General features: G+C 38.7%; 2 protein-coding genes across 2 annotated transcripts; one reads left to right on the top strand and one right to left on the bottom strand.

Annotated features, from left to right (window-relative positions):
• Positions 1-17625, bottom strand: LOC109415514 (uncharacterized). The gene is made up of 10 exons (XM_062857406.1): positions 16196-17625; positions 15433-16137; positions 15182-15368; positions 14477-14888; positions 14304-14420; positions 2395-2551; positions 1632-2336; positions 1393-1579; positions 918-1329; positions 1-861 (listed from the first exon to the last, which is right to left on the bottom strand). The coding sequence occupies exons 1-10, from the start codon at positions 16278-16280 to the stop codon at positions 355-357; spliced, it is 3474 nt and encodes a 1157-aa protein (XP_062713390.1). The 5' UTR covers positions 16281-17625; the 3' UTR covers positions 1-354.
• Positions 12688-13555, top strand: LOC109415515 (general odorant-binding protein 72). The gene is made up of 4 exons (XM_019673302.3): positions 12688-12893; positions 12964-13016; positions 13197-13232; positions 13305-13555. The coding sequence occupies exons 1-4, from the start codon at positions 12758-12760 to the stop codon at positions 13497-13499; spliced, it is 420 nt and encodes a 139-aa protein (XP_019528847.2). The 5' UTR covers positions 12688-12757; the 3' UTR covers positions 13500-13555.
• Positions 17626-19226: the final 1601 nt, after the last annotated feature.

The raw sequence follows: 19226 nt of genomic DNA, 5'->3' as shown, positions 1-19226 counted from the left end.
AGTTTATCTCGATATGCTCCAGATGGTGGCTCCGGAGAGGATTAGGATCTAGTGGCTTAAGGTTATCTGAATGTGCGAAAGTCAGGCTCCTAGAAGTGAAGGGGAGTGGTGACATCCAAAGGTTGTATGCTCCAAATTTATTTGTTTGATGATTGAAGTCTACGTGGAACTCTCCATCACAGAAGTGCTTTGAAAGCAAGGTGTGATTTCTGTGGTGTCTTACTTCATTCAAAGTGGTGTCTTACTTAGTTCAAAATAAAAATTTACAACCTAAAGGAAATAAGTGTTGAGGCCGCCTGGCAGCGACTAGGGCACAACATTGAGCATCAAGTAAGTATGTGAAACCGTATAATTTTATTCATTGTCTTTCACCAAATCTGTTTTGGAAGGACACAGCACCCAAATTTCAACTATAAAATTCACAAACGCGCAGAGTAATCCGAACCCTAGAACGATCAAACCTCCCAGCACGTCCTCCACCGCCAAAGCTTTCGGTTCATTCGGCTCACGAATATGCGAATTGAGGGCAACCATTTGTACGTAATAGTCATTGTACTGGTTGATATTCTGATACTCCTTAAGCAGCAAGAGTGAAGCTTCGGTAGCCTGCCCCAGTAACTCGTTGAACCGTTCCATCAGAGGCCACGTTTTGGTAGCCATCGCAACCTCATGCTCGAAGTAGAGATCGTTCCTCATCAGGTGGTATTTACGGATATTATCGGCATTGATCCAATCACCCAACATCAGATGACCGTTATGGAGCCGAGCTAGGGCGAATGCAGAATTTCCTTCGTCGGCCATTTGGCGGAGCGTTGGTAACGGGTACACTCTGAAGTTGGAAAGAAGATTCACTTCCGTTGGCTGTGAAGTTTTGAGCAACGTTATTAGAAAATTCAACAAATTCAGAGTTTACTCACATTTTTCGACAAACGTAATGAGTAGGACCATGCCTCGTGAGCTTGTATCCATGGGATTCCACTTTGAGCTAAACTTTCTTTAGTATCGATTGCTTGTTCAAACATAGGAATAGTTCGCAAACTCGCATATTTTCCCAAATAGATAGTAGCCAAGTTCATGCTGAAGAATAACACAGCTACGGATAGCAACGATTCCGATGCGGAGCGATTTCGAACGATGCTGGTAGACTGAAGAAGATATATGGCCAGTACATTCAGAGCATGCCAGACTACACTTCTCTCCATTGGACCTTGTATCGCAAATCGTACTATCAAAATGTAACATGCCACAATGCAACAGAATGCAACAAAAATGGCCACATAAACAGATCTTGTGAACCCCATTGCAATTTCTTTCCAACGGGGAAGTTGTCTGAAAATGATCATTAGTCACGTTTAGTTTCAAGAAAGTACAATCTTCATTAAAGCTACTTACTTTGGTTTTGGAACAAGGCAAGCAACACCACCTCTCTCATAAGCAAAGGAAAACGCCAAATACTGATAACAGTGATACCAGCTACTCAAGGCTCCAACGCCAACATCAGCACGCCTCTCCGCGACATTTCCCAATATTCCGTTGCCTGTTCTATTTGGATGAATTTCTCCCCACATATTTACTGTATCTGTAAAAAGGTAATTGCGTCAAATATACCGTCATATCGAAATGATACCTACCTACGATCAACTCAATCGAACAGTTGTGTCTTCTTGCAAACTCCATCAGTAGAATACCGTTCGGTCCATTTAGTGAATAAGCCTGATTATCATATTTAATTACAGGAGTTTCGATTTCTGGCTCCACCATAAATATATGTGGGTTGATGTCGAAGGTCGCCACGCGAATTGCCTTACCCATCCAATCCAACGTTTTATCCGGAAACAATTGATGTCCCATTGAGAAGGAATGGTTGTCAATTGTATACCGATCAACCAAATACCATTCAACATCTTGCCCGGTGTTAGTGAATCGGTGAGTTAATAAATCAATTGCAGATCCATCATATGTCGGCTGAAATATAAGTAGATGTATGATTTCTCGCATACTGGAATGCCCTCGTATAGATTCCAGCAAGCCATCCGAATCAGAATATTCCAAGAGAAATATTATGTGTTTATTGGCGTTCCTGTAACCAGCTTGGTCGTGGACTTTTATAAATACGTCTAGGAAATCCTGCACCGCGTGTTGATATACCAAGAAACTGTTACACCCGGACTCAATTCCCGCCAACAAGGACGAGGTAGATAAATTAGTTTGACCGACCCCATCCAGACTTATCAGTACATGCGGGATGTTGGAAAAGGCTGTCACGTGTGCGAAATTGCTGATAGGTTTCCCAAGTATCACACAAACTGCGTAGATGCCAGCTACGTAAGGAAAAACTAAAATTGCAAAGTAATTAGTACAGAACGCAATATCTTAATTGATATTTTCCCATACAAATATGATTTAAAATTTCTTCATAAGTATTCCAATGTGCCACGAGCTCTAAATCACGTTCACGATGCTCCATCCTGAGGTAAATATGACCACAACGATTGATACCCACTTTAGTGATCAAACAATACCCACAAGCCAGCAAACAAAAAAGTCTGTTATATAGTCAATCAGCAATGGTTGGAAGGATAATAACTCAATTCAACGATACCGTCAAGATAAACCTATTTTCCACTGTTGATTTGAGTTTTTCCAGGACCTTCGTCCATTCAGTAGAATCGCTCAAATTGGTTGTTATCAACCGAAGCCTGGGCAAGCGTTGATTAGTATAAATTCTAATATTCACTGAATAATGACGACTCTACTCCAACTGTTTTATTCGACCTTAAGAGCAAGGTTTTATGAACAGAAGATATAAATAACTTAACATGTTTCAGTCGAGAAAGAAATTGCATCTTGGAAGATCATTCTGTAATATGTTTTATTCACGATAATGCTTTTCACGGGGTTCGTGGTTAAATGATTACTGAAAGACTATTAGGTATGATAAATAAGAAATGAACTTCGCAGCGTCGATCAGTAAATGTGAATGATATTTCGTAGCAACTTTAATAATATTAAATGCCTTACATTGATAGTACCGTAAAACGGGGTAACTTTGATAATGCGGGTAACATTGATAGTGCGACAGGCATTGTATAGTTTATCTTATAACTATGATTCCTTCAATCAGTTAAGAAAAAGGCAAACGTAGATTGGTTCTATACACATGAAAGTACATCTTAGACGTATTTTCATTAAAACCTAGTTTATATACAACTTTTTGGGCAAAAATAAAAATTGTTGATGTTTTTGCCATTTGTCAACCCCTTCAAACAATCTGGTATACGACTTCGTTTCAACTATTTTTTCAATGAATGGACTCTTATTCTCGATAGATCCATCATAGTAGATTCCAAATCTGGCCTTGAATCTCTTAACGAAGTGAGTTTTGACGAAATGGAAGCAATTTTGTAAATTGTGACATAAATCTCCATATACCGATAAACGCCTAAAAATATGCAATGCCGCTGTTATTTCATGTAGCTAAATCTGTGTAGTTCAAAATTTGTTAATAAAACATTCAATAACAGCCCCAAGAAAGAAAACTCGCCATGAATAGCATGTAAATATATGTTGATGTACCGTTAAACATATGTTTTTACAAAGATAATGATTTGCGATAGCCAAATTCACTTTGTTTTCCCTCAGTACTCCACAAACTCATTTTAATATGAAGAATTTAGTAGAAAAAATCAATGTTTTGATATAAAATTTCTATCTGATAAATTTTCCAAGGCTTCTCTTATCATGTTCATAACCTAAGATTTCAATCAGTGATTATTTTTTAAGATTTGATACGTTTCACATGGCACTATCAAAGTTACCCCAAAGTGAAAATCTGATTCTTACTCATATGAAAAATCAAAAGTCACCTAAAATATTTGAGATGATCGGATCTTTCAATTGCAATTGATAACTGATACCCCAGTACTTGTTTAAAAAATATAAAACTAGGGGAAATACTGTTATAAGGAAAAATATTACGGAAATTCGCTGAAAAACTATCAAAGTTACCCCGTTTTACGGTATATTATTCAATATTGTGAAATTTCACAGTACCTACTATTAAATGTGTTCTTAACTTCTAAGGCACGAAGACAAATGGAGTGTAAGGGATAGCCGGTGGCTATTGGTATATTGGTTTTTTGGTTACCAATTTGCAAAATGTGAGGTTATGTTTCGTTTATTTTTGACAGACAACTACTTTTTATCTGGAGACTTTTAGTGGCTGAGAATTATCACTTTGAAATTTCGAGCCACATACAGGGGATAGACAAAATGATCGGGACAGGCAAAAATTTCACTTTTCAAAAAATAGTCAAATACTTTTCGAAAAATGCATAAAAAATCTCAATTTTTTACTGTAAGTTGTTCAAATAGTTTTGTATCAATGGTCCAATTTTGAGAAAGATTGGGCTATCCTACATGAAGTTACAAAGATTCTAGAAAACCCTAATCAATCCACCTAGTGGTGATGGCGCCTTTCTCGTGCCTTCGAAAACCCATTTCAAAAAAACTTAAGTGACATGGTGATAAATATCGCACTTTCATGCGTTTAATAAAAATCAATTCAACCTAGGCCAATTCTACAAGTTATCGTTTATCTGGCTTTCGATGTTTGAGCCTCAAACCCTTAAGAAAAAGCCGCTATATTATAATTTGAGCAGCCACTTTTGATTCAAGTCCGCAATCTTGAATATTCTGGTCGCCATTTTTTGACTGCAGACTTCTTCCCCATACCAGATATACCCATTTTGCATGGTTTTAGAGTCTAAAACTTCATTGAACAGCCATCATCTTGAATTTTGAAGCCACCATCTTGGATTTTAGGTGGCCATCTTTGATATTCTGGTCACCATTTTCGGACTCTAGACCTTTTCCCCAAGGGGCCATATAGCCGAGGCGGTAAACGCACGGGTATTCAGCATGACCATGCTGAGGGTGACGGGTTCGATTCCCGGTCGGTCCAGGATCTTTTCGTAAAGGAAATTTCCTTGACTTCCTTGGGCATAGAGTATCTTCGTGCCTGCCACACGATATACACATGCAAAATGGTCATTGGCAGAGGAAGCTCTCAGTTAATTACTGTGGAAGTGCTCATAGAACACTAAGCTGAGAAGCAGGCTTTGTCCCAGTGAGGACGTTACGCCAAGAAGAAGAAGAAGACCTTTTCCCCATATCAAATATACCCATATTGCATGGTTTTAAGGCCTAACACTCCATTAAATAGCCGCCATCTTAAATTTTGAGCCGCCGTCTTGGATTTTTGATATTCTGGTCGCCATTTCTGGAATCCGGAGCTCCTTCTTATATCAAATATACCCATACTGCATGATTTTGGAGCTTAATTCAAGATGACGCTTCAAGCTTCAAAATTCAAGATGACGGCCGTTTAATGGAGTAAACGGCCGTCATCTTGAATTTTGAAGCCATAATCTTGGATTTTGGGTGGCCATCTTTGATATTCTGGTCATCATTATCGGACTCCAGACCTCTTCCTTATATCAAATATACACATATTGCATGATTTTAGAGCCTAAAACTCCATTAAACAGCCGCCATCTTGAGTTTGAAGCCGCCATCTTGAGTTTGAAGCCATCATCTTGGGTTTTAGGCGGCCATCTTGGATATTCTAATCACCATTTTTGGACTCCAGACATCTTCCTCATACCAAATATACCCATATTGCATGGTTTTACGGCCTAACACTCAATCAAATAGCCGCCATCTTGAATGTTAAGCCGCCATCTTGGATTTTAAACCGCCATCCCATATTGCATGGTTTTCTATTCTATTCTGTTCTATTCTAGTGCTTGCACAGCCAGTATTGAAAAGCATCCTGGAAATATCAAAATTTCTTTCGATATTTTCTTGTCAGCATTAATATTTGCAGCATATCAGAAATGATGTGACACAAATATTAAAACGGCCAGGCGCACTGTGCAGACTAATGGGTTGGAAGATAATTCAAAAAGGCAATCAGATTATCCACTTATGAATAACGTAATTGACTAACTTTTTTGAATTGAATGAAGGAAGAAACGGGAACAACCGTACCAACCGTTTCGTTTTAGGAGAATGGATATACCCATATTGCATGGTTTTAGGGCCTAAAACTTTATAAAATAGCCGCCATTTTGAATGTGGAGCCGCCATCTTGGATATTCTGATTGCCAGTTTTGGACTCCAGGCATCTTTCTCATACCAAATATACCCATATTACATGATTTCAGGGCCTAAAACTCCATTAAACAGTCGCCATCTTGAATTTGAAGCCGCCATCTTGGGTTTTAAGTGGCCATCTTGGATATTCTAATCGCTATTTTTGGACTCCAGACATCTTCCTCATACCAAATATACCCATATTGCATGGTTTTACGGCCTAACACTCCATTAAATAGCCGCCATCTTGAATGTTAAGCCGCCATCTTGGATTTTAAACCGCTATCTTGGATTTTAGGCCGCCATCTTTGATATTCTGGTCGCCATTTTTGAACTCCGGACATCTTCCCCATACAAAATATACCCATATCGCATGATTTTCTATTCTGTTCTATTCTATTCTAGTGCTTGCACAGCCAGTATTGAAAAGCATCCTGGAAATATCAAAATTTCTTCCCATATTTTCTTGTCAGCATTAATGATGCAGCATATCAGAAATGATGTGACTCAAATATACTAATAGGTTGGAAGATAATTCAAAAATGCAATCAGGTTATCTACTTATGAATAACGTGATTGACAAACTTTTTTAAATTGAATGAAGGAAGAAACGGGGACAACCGTACCAACCGTTTCGTTTTAGGGGAATGGATATACCCATATGGCATGGTTTTAGGGCCTAAAACTTTTGGAGCCGCCATCTTGGATATTCTGATTGCCAGTTTTGGACTCCAGACATCTTTCTCATACCAAATATACCCATAATACATTATTTCAGGGCCTAAACTCCATTAAACAGTCGCCATCTTTAATTTGGAGCCGCCATCGTTAATTTTAGACCGCCATCTTGAATTTTGAGCCGACATCGTGGAGATTACGGTCTCCAGTGTTGATTTCCGCACAGAATTCGTCAACCATTCTAAAGGTTACACAAATCACCGCAGTTTGATGTGTCGCGTGATGAAACTCGGTTCAGTTTGAAATACGGCCATTTCTACCGGTGCACCGCAGCGCTGGTCCGGATCACTGAATTGGCTATATCTCCGGAACGCCCTGATCGATTCGGACCATTTTTAATAACAACAATGCGGTAAATTTCCGGTTCGATTCGAACTATAATCCGAAAATCGGTCGATGGAAAGTGCCTTAAAAGTGAGTGAACTTTTTTGTACACAGACATACATTCACAAACATACATACACGCAGACATCATCTCAATTCGTCGAACTGAGTTGATTGGTATATGTGATTTGACACTCCCAGCCTTCTATCGAAAATTCATTTTTTTTTCTTGAGTGAACATATAGCCTTTCAGTTCACTTAGGTGAACGAGAAAGGCAAAAAGTCATAATTATCCGATAGCCAACTTTGGACTGTTATATCTCCGGATTCAATAAACCGATTGCAACGAAACTTTAAGCGTTTATGACTCATATATTGAGCTTTGAAAACAAAATAACTAAACTTGAAATTATTAATAAGAAAGGAAGTTAAAGCGATTTATTTAATGATTTTTTAGTAAATTGTACTAACTTTAATATGCTTTCCATTACTTTTCAATTTATTGCCGGTTATTTTGTTATTTACGTCCTTTAAAAATATATTCATATTGAAGTTAATTAGAGGGAATTGGCTTCTTTAGCGTAGTTGAGATAATTCCATATTCTGAATCTGCATGCCAAACTGAGCCGAAATCCAAATTGTCATGAATTTTGGTGCCCGGGAACCTATTTAAAAATCAGTTTGAAGTTTATATGGGAGCGATTTGTTGAATCACCCCTCGTCGCATTTTGTACTGGGCGGAGTTGTCAAGCAGTTGCACAGCTGTCAAAAGGTGATTTCAAAAAATCTCTTCATAATTGATTTTAACCCTCTACAGGAAACCTTAAATGATGGTCCATTTCGGAAACCTGGTGTTTGTACAAACAGTCGTTAATATCTCGTTTTACCCTATTCTGACCATGCAGTATAACACTAAGACAATCAATAAAAGATAGTATTTATTAGAAATCCTCTACATAGAGATGAGCGGAAGTTACATACGTCGATTCGGCAACGCTGTTTGTTTTGTTTACAACAGCTGCCAACACTTGCTACAAAGCTAGATGTTCAAACTTTGTGCGTGACTTCGTTGTGGTTCAAGTTGTTTTGTTTACATTTTCTAATTATAGTAGATTTTTTTTCAAAATTTTGTTGAAATAGCTGAGCAATCGAAGAAATCTGAAATTCATTGCAAAAGTGTTACGCTAATCATATCGGCAGAAGTGAAGCAAGAAGCAGCAATGGAAGTTTTTTCGACAAGTTCAGCAACAAAAGTGTCGTCATAAGCATGAGCTTTTGAAAGCAGAATTAATAAATTTTTATCTTTTTACTAAACATACATATGCCGCCAATATCTCGATATTAAAAATAAATAATTTTAATTTATTTAGTTCCGATTGCAATACCGTTCAAACGACGCCTTCCTACGAACGATAAGCATGTTCATTTGGCTCACACTTTGACAGTTCTCTCTGCACGATTGGCTCACAATGGCCGCCTCCGCAGATCTCTATAATGTAGGATTACTAGTATTTATTATGCCTCCACCATGGTCGGACGGCTCCGTAATCGATCTTGTTTTATTCAATATTAAATCACACAACGTAATCCAATGGGTCCTCCCGTGCGCGATCACCTGGGGTCCATTTGGACCCCAAATTCATTCTTCTGTATCGCATGATCCTGATTTATTAGAATAGCGGTGTCTTCAGTAAAGTTGTTGGGTTGGTCAAGGACTTACAGATGCTGGACCGTTAATTTCGGAATTTCATATATAGGTTGCGCTAGTGAGCATGTAAGTATTCAGTATTTGAGCACATATATATCAAGATCCTGACCACATAGAATTTTGGTGTCCTCAGCAAAGTTGGTTTACTAATGATGGACCGTTTGTTTGGAAATTTCACACATAGATGGCGCTACTGAACATGCAAATTTTATATTAATATATCTCAGGATCCTGATCACCTAGAATGATGGCATCTTCACGCTAAGATCAGTTTACCTATTTTTCTAAAATATGGGTAAATTTTATTCAAATTTGCGTAAACTTTACGCAAATATGGGTAAATAAAACTCATATTTTGGAAAAGTGCACAACCTCATTTATAGGTAATATTAACCCATATTTGGGTGACAATTACTCATATGTGTGTCCACATTACCCATATTTGAGTTTTGGTAACCTATATTTGAGTATCATTTACGCATATTTGCGGTTGTGCACTTTTTGGAAAAAAGGTAAACTGATCTAAGCGTGTTCAGCAAAGTTGTTGAGGTTGCCCAAGGACTGACAGATGCTGGTCCGTTTGATTCGGAACTTCACATATAGGTGGCGCTAGTGAGCATCTAAGTATTAAGTATATTTTCACATTTATATCAAGATCCTGATCACATAGAAATTTGGTGTCTTTGGCAAAGTAGCTTATAGGGTCAAGTGTTTACTAATGATGGACCATTTGTTTGAAAATTTCACACGTAGATGGCGCTACTGAGCGTGCAAATTTTATATTCCATATATCAGGATCTTGAGCACCTAGAAAAATGATATCTCCGTCATAGTTGTTGGGTAGATCAAGGAATTACAGGTGATGTAGCGTTTGATTTGGAACTCCACGTATAGGCGGCGTTACTTAGGCGCCATCCACAAATTACGTAACGCTCTAGGGGGAGGGGGGGAGTATAGCCGAGCGTTACGGTCCATACAAAAAAATTCGGGTTTTCATACAAAAAAGCGTTACGGAGGGGGGAGGGGGGGTCGAAAAATGACGATTTTAGCGTTACGTAATAAATGGATGCTGCCTTAGCACGCATATTTCATATATCTCATATATCGCGGGATTCTGATCACTTAGAAAGATGGAATCTTCGGAAAAGTTGTTGCGTAGGCCAAGTACTTACTGACCATGGGCTGTTAAATTTGGAAATTCGCCATACGTAGATGGCATTGGTCAGCATGCAAATTGTATATGTGATATATTTCAGGATTCTGAGCTCAAAGAAACATAGAGTCTTCGGCAAAGTTGTTGGGTAGATCAACGACTTACAGTTAATCGACCGTGTAATTCGGAACTCCACATGAAGGTGACGGTACCGAGCATGCAAATTAAATATATCATTTATCCCAGGATTCACTGCCATACAGGGTGCGGCAGGAAAAAATGCGAAAACTTCAAGACGCTATCACACGCTGAATATGAGATATATATGACTATTTTTTCATGACAATGTATCAGTCAATGTCTATATTCTAGCACTACAAAACAAAAATAAAAATATTTTATTTTTAACATGTGATAATGTAAGCCTGAAAAGTGGGTGTCAAAAAACTGCGCGCCCAATGGTCATTGAACAAATTGACTATAATTATAAAAAAATAGCTTAAACTCGATGAACAACCAGACCACACTGATCCAGAGCCATGCAGTTTCACATACTAGATGAAATAAGTACATATATTTAATGATATGGTAGAGAAAATTAAAAATTTTGTTTTATCAGTGTTGGCGCGGAACAGACCCAGAAAAGCATCGAAACACCGAGTTGTGAGCAGCACATTAAAACGCTTGAAGTTGACGATTTCGTGCAGCTTCAAACTGCAAAAAGGCGGTTTATTAATGGATAGTTATTTACCATATAATGAATTCATGTTCCTTACACTTTAGGTGTCATTATGTAGTACCACTGCGGTCTGTTCTACCACGCTACAGTTAATATAAACTTCTGCACACTGTAAATAGTTCATTTTTAATTAGTTCTAAGAGTTCACTAGTTTTAAAGATTGTGTCACTTACTCGTATTGTATGTTTAGGTATAATAACAAATTCAATTAGATATAAGTAGAATAGTAAATTTAGGAACTTGCCCTAGCTTCTTCCTCTTTCAGTTCTGACTGTCTACGATGACAAGCATTCTCCCTATTGGCTATATTGTTCTAATTATATATGTCTACAGCTTGGATCTCTGCCAGTGCTCCCAGCGGCAACAATCAGATACGAAATTTAGCGACCTGTGTACTTTTCTACGGTTTGAAAATTCTGATTGTTTTCAGTTTCAGGCGCCGCCCTGCAAGAGTTAGTTACCAAAATGGGAAAATTTTCAATAAACTTTTCAGAAAACTAGCCTATTAGTGATCATGGATCGTTGAAACATATATTGGTTAATGTAAAATGGACGAAAATGAGGTTTGAAGTTGAAAAACACTTTCGCATTTTTTTCCTGCCGCATACTGTAACTTTCAGGTTACCGGTAGTAATCCGGAACCGGTTCCGGTTGTCCCGCCGGAAGTGGCAAAATATAAAAGTGAACCAAACCCATGCATGCGACACATCAAATCGCCGCTTTTTCTATAACCTGATGAATGGTAAGCAGGAAAATAGTCTCAGACCATTTCTGAACCGGTAGCATTCCGAAAGTGGTCAAGCAGGCGGACTGAGAGGACTGATATTATCAGCGCTTATACGTTGAACATAACGTCGGAGTAAGTGCTTCAATTCGGCGCAGTATCATAACGTCCGAGGCCATAATGTCCCAGGGATTTTTTGGTGCATTTTCCAGGGCATAACGTCCGAACATACAAATACGCCACGAAGTCCAAGGAAAGAAGACACATTGGATATTATGACGCATCCAAAGTTTCGGATGTTGTTTCGCAAAAAAACGCGACTTAACGACCGGGACAGTATGGCCTCGGACGATGTAAACCGGCCCCTTCAATTCGATGATGACTTTGATAAAATTCTTGCTTTTTCAAATGAAGTATTCTCAGGATTCAGAAATTAGTTGGTGGTACAGGCCCAGATCGTTGTTATAATTATTTCCTCCTTCTCGTCCGTTACCAAAAACACAAAAAAAATGGGGCTGATCACTGACTCTAAGGCAAGATTGATATAACGTCGACATATTCGACGAGGAAGGCATAACCACCACAAGGTGGATTAATATGGGTTTATAATCTTTTTCGTGAATTTCAACTCCTAAAGAAATTGATAAAGAAAGAATTACCAAAGAAAGTTCAAAGGAAATTTCCAAGGAAGTTATCAAAATCATTGCCAAGTGCTAAACTGCCTTACAGAGTTCAAAAGGGGAAGAAAATTCCCAAACGAATTATCGACATAATTTTCTAAGGAATTTTCAAAGAAATTTCCGATTAAATTACTGGAGGAAATGAATGGATGTGGAAAAATATCCATGCATACATATAGAGAAAAATATGTTACCGAGAGCCGATACACGAGAATGCGATACTACCTGTCGACATACCTCACTATTGTCACCAAGTTCAATCATATTTTTCCCAGAAACACTGATTGCACATATGCGTGTACGACTTGAGAACTCCCATATGTCTGTCAATGAAACGAATGCGAAAGTGATGACAATCGTTTTATGAACCTAGGTATTACTTACGATCGTTGATTATAGAAGGTAGATCGGTCGTTAACAGTTCAGCGCTCTCTAGAACGGTGGGGCGATGTTCCATGCGATGTGATGCATTCCGCAACATTCACTTACTTGAGTTCTGATCGGTGAGATCAACCGTGTATTGCTGCTGAGAGCTATGCATCATCAAATATTCGCTTTTACATTGTTAATAGTGTTCGGATCAGTCCTGGGATCCATGACCTTCGAGGACATGAAGGAAACTGCCAAGATGATGCGTGGTATCTGTCAACCCAAGTACGATATTCCGGATGGTGAGTAATTTTATACGGTTGTTTCAAAGCGTTTCAAACATAAGATGTCGTGGGTTGTGTTATTTTTCAGATGTTGCGGAGAATGCATCCAGTGGAATTTTCCCGGATACTAGGGAATTCAAGGTGAGGATCTTTAAGCAAGGTTAAGCAACCACTTTTGACTATTTTTATTCTGGTATAAACTGCTACGAAGTCGTAGTGTACGGGAAAACAATAATTATGTACTACTTGTCCAACGTTTCGACACCGGAATTGTGTCTTCTTGAGGGATAACCAATGGCTTTTTCATTTCTTTTTCCACAGTGCTACGCCTCATGTTTGATGGACCTTACTCACACCGTGAGTGACGCAGTTATTCCAAGGAGAAGATATGATATTACTTACTGATTGCTTTTTTCCTGTTCTGAACAGGCAAAACGAGGAAAACTGAACTATGAAGCCGCTGTTAAGCAGATCAAAATGCTACCGGATGACTACAGAGAGCCATTTCGCGTTGGGCTGGATTCTTGTAGGACTGCAGCAGATGGAATTGATGACTACTGTGAGGTGGCATATACTCTTCTGAAGTGTTTCTTCACAGCAAGCCCAAAGTTTTTCTTTCCCTAACTCGGATCTTGCTGGAATTAAATGCGTAATAAAATAAGTTTATTTTTCAATTTATAGTCAATACTGTTTCGTATTATGATCTGTTTGATCTTTTTGTACATCTCGAACCCAGACCTCGATCACAAAGCACACTAAAGCGCAGACTAGTCCACAGCCGAGAATTAGAAGGCATCCAAGCACGTCCTCAACCGCCAGAGCTGTTGGTTTATTTTCTCCCCGAATATGTGAGTTCAAAGCGACGACCTGTACGTAATAGTCATTATAGCGGTAAATGTTCTTACGCTCGTGAACCATCAACAGTAGTCCTTCAGCTGTTCGGCTCAGTAAATCATTGAATCGTTCCAGCAGAGGCCACGTTTTTGTACTCATCACTACCTCCAGCACGTAGTACAAATCATTCTTCATCAGCTGGTACTTGTGAATGTTGTTCGCATCGATCCATTCTCCCAGCATCAGGTGACCGTTGTGCATCCGAGCTGAAGCAAATGCAGCATCGCCATGATTGGCAATTGGGTTTTTAAATTAGGAAAAATATATTGATTTTTCGATTTGATACGAAAGAGCACCTTTTTCTGAGCCACTATGATTTTTTTCAGATTTTTAGAACCTTATTTTGGTATCTAAAATCAATTTCAAAGAAATTTTTTGAAATCACCTTTTGACAGCTGGGTAACTGTTTGACAGCTCCGCCCAGTACAAACTGCGACAAGGGGTGATTCGACAAATCGCTCCCATACAAACTTCAAATTGATTTTTAAATAGGTTCCCGGGCTCCGAAATTCATGAAAATTTGGATTTCGGCTCAGTTTGACATGCAGATTCAGAATATCGAATTATCTCAACACCGTTAAAGAAGCCAATTTGGTGAAGTTTTGGGGCCGGGTAAATTTTGAAGGTGGATCGAAGAGTCACTTCGGTTGGCTGAAAAAATGTGAAGATTAAAAATGACTCGAAAATTGTTGAATTCAAACTCTTACGTTTTCTGACATACTGAAATCGTAAGCCCATGCTTCGTGAATTTGCACCCATGGAATTCCACTTTTAGCCAAATCGTCTTTCGAATCAATTGCAGGTTCGTACATGGGTATTGTTCGAAGACTTGCATACTTTCCTGAATAGATGGTAGCTAAGTTCAAGCTGAATATCAACACTGTCACGGAGAGCAGCGATTCCGAGGCAGAACGATTTCGAACAACGCTGGTAGACTGGAGAAGATATATAGCCAACACATTCAGAGCATTCCAGACGATAGACTTTTCAAACCGACTTCGTACTGAAAACCGTACTATCAGCATGTAGATTGCCACTACGAAGCAGAACGACACAATCGTAATGAGATATACATAAGTAGAGAAGGCCATCGCAATTTCTTTCCAGCGTGGAAGTTGCCTGAAATTTTTTGAGAAATATGTTTTGAAGATCACATTCATTATTGGAATGATCGGTAAAGATATTTGTGGAGGAAGCCCTTTCTCGACCGATAGAAGATTAAAACTGGAAACATTCCACAGCTTGCGACGTTTCGTCCCATGGTTTGGGTCTTCCTCAGGGGGGTTATATTGACAGCACTATTAGTTTATGGCCCATTACTTGAAGGTGAACTATCGTCTTTGTAGGGTTTAAGCCATCAAAAGAGTGTTTCCTCCACAAAGAGAACACTGATGAAGTTTAAAGAAACTCACTTCGGTTTCGGAACAAGGCAGGTTACGCCACCTTTTTGAAAAGCAAACGAAAATGACAAGTATTCGAAGCAGTGATACCAGCTACTTATTGCTCCGATGCCGAAATCAGCACGTCGTTCAACGACATTTCCTAGTATTCCGTTTCCAGTCCTGTTTGGGTATATTTCACCCCACATATGTACCGAATCTGCAATAGTAACATTAACAGCTTAAACGATGTATATTCAATCACACGATGTTGAATAACCAACCTACTACCAACTCAATCGAACAGTTACGTTTCTTGCAAAACTCCACAAGCAAAAATCCGTTTGGTCCATTTACCGAATACACCTGATCACCAGACCAAATCTTTGGATCTCCAGCTTTAGGCTCTACCATGAAAATATGTGGATTGACGTTGAAGGTTGCTACCCGTATAGACTGTCCCATCAAATCGAATGTTTTGTCGGGAAACAGTTGATTTCCAACTTCCAGCGCGCGTTTTTCAATATGGTATCGATCGACCCGGTACCATTCCAAATTCTGTTCTCCACTCACGAAGCGATGAGTCAACAGATCAATCCAAGATCGATCATCACTAGGCTGAAAGATAAGCAAATTCATTACTTCTCTCACGCTGGAATGCGCCCGAATGGACCCCAGGAAGTCATCCGACGCTGGCTCTTCCATCAGAAAAAGCACATATTTGTTGGGATTCCTGTAATTGGCCTGATCGTGAATATCCACAAAGACGTCCAGGAAATCCAGTATCACGTGGTGGTGAATTATAAAAGTGTTACACCCAGACTCGATCCCAGCCAACATCAGGCTGGTAGTTGAATCGAGCTGGCCGGCTCCATCTAGCTCAATCACTTCATATGGCACATTAGAAAACGATTTCATGAGAGTAAAGTTACTGGTAAGATTCCCAAGTATCACGCAAACTGAGTAGATGCCGGCTATGCTCGGAAGCACTGTAAATGAAATGCAATTAGCACAAACGACCTGGATGAGATTGCCACTTTGCTTTACATAAATCTTTCAAAATGTTGCTGTAACTAGTCCACAGTGCAACAGCAGTTAGACTTTGTTCGTTATATTTCATAATCCTGTTCATACTGACATCAGTTAGTACCCACAACAGTGTACAAGAATAATGATAAATGAAAAGCTCAAGATCAATCAACACTGCTAGCGCTAATTGATAGTAATTATTTCAAAGTGAATTTTAACCCGTAGACTACGGGGCTTACAACAAAATTTCAAACCGCTGCCAAAGACGCAAACATCAATATTTTTCAATGAAATTTTGAGGTTCACTTCACTATTAGTTGTAGTTTCAGTTATGCTGGGAGCCACAAAAATTGAAGCCACGAGGACAGTTTTATTCCGGTGGACGTCTGGGTCAGGAGGGGTAAAAATTGCATAACCTTCCTTTTAGCAAGGCCCCATTAGTTGGAATTCAAGTGAATTCATCTGAAAAGTTGTTAGTTCTATGTATTATTGTATATTACGTCAGGCCTGGGGGTTAAGAAGTATATAAGTGGTGTAGAACTTTTTCCAGGCCTCCAAAATATTTTCAATTTTGAGTCTAACTTCTATGCGCTTGTAGAAGATTTTGAGGCACGCAAGAAGTAGATTTTCCTGTCTTAAGCATATTGAATTTAACTATAAGTAAAGCTTGATGGTAACACACTGTTTTTGTTAGAAAAATCATGTTTTCCACGAAAGTAACACGATTTTACAAGGAATTGCCTACTTTTAGGCGATAAATGCGGTACCTTTTATGATACATTAAACGCCTAAAAGTAGGCTATTTCTTGTAAAATCGTGTTACTTTCGTGAAAAACATGATTTTTCTAACGAAAACAGTATGTTACCATCAAGTTTTACTTATAGTTTAATTTAATATGCTTAAGACCTAGCTTAGGACAGAAAAATCTACTTCTTGTGTGCCTCAAAATCTTTTACAAGCGCAAAGAAATTAGACTCAAAATTGAAAATATTTTGGAGACCTGGAAAAAGTTCTACACCACCTATATACTTCTAAACCCCCAGGCCTGACGTAATATACAATAATACATAGAACGAACAACTTTTCAGATGAATTTATTTGAATTCCAACTAATGGGGCCTTGCTAAAAGGAAGGTTATGCAATTTTTACCTCTCCTGACCCAGACGTCCACCGGAATAAAACTGTCCTCGAGGCTTCAATTTTTGTGGCTCCCAGCATAACTGAAACTACAACTAATAGTGAAGTGAACCTCAAAATTTCATTGAAAAATATTGATGTTTGCGTCTTTGGCAGCGGTTTGAAATTTTGTTGTAAGCCCCGTAGCCTACGGGTTAAACAATTGGAAAAGCGATTTCTTTTTCTCCTTTTTGCGTTCAAACGCGCTCCTGAACATAAAGAAATGCCAGTATAGTAATAACACTAGTCAATGCTAGCTAGGAAAGTAATGTTTGATCTCTAAACCACGGATCTAGCCAACTAAACTCTTTTCTCCAAGATAAGGGCAATAAATGTCAATTGATGTAATCAACATCTTCCTATTATTTATATCTTAATTATGAATAAGTTGTCCATGAATAAATCAATTTATCACGCCATGAGTCGAGCGTCACAACTAACTTATTATGACACTCAAAATGCACAGGAAGCTTACACACGCTGTTTGCTGAAAATTTCCGTTTTCTATCTTTAATAGTTGGGTGTAGAATAAATGAATTATTCATTTCTATGTAGGAACAAAGGCACCCAATAGCTAGGAGGCTTAAGGTGAAACGTCAAGAAATCCCATGGCAATTTTCCATATAAACTTTAGAGGCACAAATCTGACGAACGAAGCATCGAACGAAGTCACACTTGTTTATCCTGGCTTTGCTCATTTGCAAAAAGAGGCAGCTTTTCAAAATCAAGCCCATTTATTCACGATTTTTTAAGATTGATGCTCTTGAAAACGTGAGTAGGGGTCCAAGTCGGCCATTGTGGCAGCCATATTTGTATTCTCTGAAGTTTCTCCTTAAGGAAATTTCCAGAAATTGTAAGCACAACTTTGCAGCTCAGCCATTTATGAATGAGTGCAAGAAAAAAACTATATTTTCTCACATAGGTATCTACTCTAATACGTAGCATCAAATAATGGCTATCCACTTATCCGCGAGCGATAATGGCGGCGGCGGGCACAGCTAACCGATTCGAATTTTGACGTTTCTTGGGGATCGCAATCGGTTGGCGCTACCAATCGGTAGGTGAAGGGGTGAGGAGGAGATTGAAACTGTTTTGACTTTCCCCCAAGAAACGTCAAAATCTGAACCGGTTGGTTATGCCCGCCAGCGCCATCACCGCTCGCGGAAAAGTGGATTGCACTATTTTTTTTTTTCGGGCTATTCGGGCTCGTTTGGAAGTTAACCATCAATGTTAACTCCTAAACTACCAAGGGTCCAAAAAAAGTCGGAAGTCCAACTTTGACAAGGTATATTTCGGCCGTTTTTCAACCGATTTCAAAACTTTTTTGCGATGGAACCGGACAGGTTTTAAGATCATCGTCCATTTAAAAAAATATAAAATAGATGCGTCTACCCAAAGTTATTAAGCAATAGGCACTTCCTAGTTTTTTTTTTTTGAGAGCGCATTTTTTGCGCACATTGATTAATAAAACAAAATTTAAAGCGATGACATATGGTTTTTTCGACTCTAAATCACGCGTACAGCTGGAGTGAACATGTTCGGGTGATCGTGACGGTCCTCCAACTCTCAAGAGCAAACGCAGTTGTTGTTATGCTGTTAGCTTTAAGCTGAAATATTGTTTATTTAGTTGGGTGCTTTGATTTCATTAATTGTACTTACAATTTTGGTAAACCGATAGTGTTATGGAATGATGAGTCGACAGATTTCGTGTGTATATTTTTATGCTAGATTAAGATAGGTTAAGATAACATTTACTGATGGTATATAGGTAAGTTTTAGGCAAACAACTTACTTGTACTTTTGTAGGATAAGCAATTAGCAATAATTCAGAAAGTTCACTAGTCTAGGCAAATTACTTTTAAGTACAAATT

Source organism: Aedes albopictus, chromosome 3 (genome assembly GCF_035046485.1).
Source record: "Aedes albopictus strain Foshan chromosome 3, AalbF5, whole genome shotgun sequence".
Taxonomy (NCBI): Eukaryota; Metazoa; Arthropoda; class Insecta; order Diptera; family Culicidae; genus Aedes; species Aedes albopictus.
Note: the sequence above shows the minus strand (reverse complement) of the source record. Positions and strands in the feature narration are given on the sequence as shown.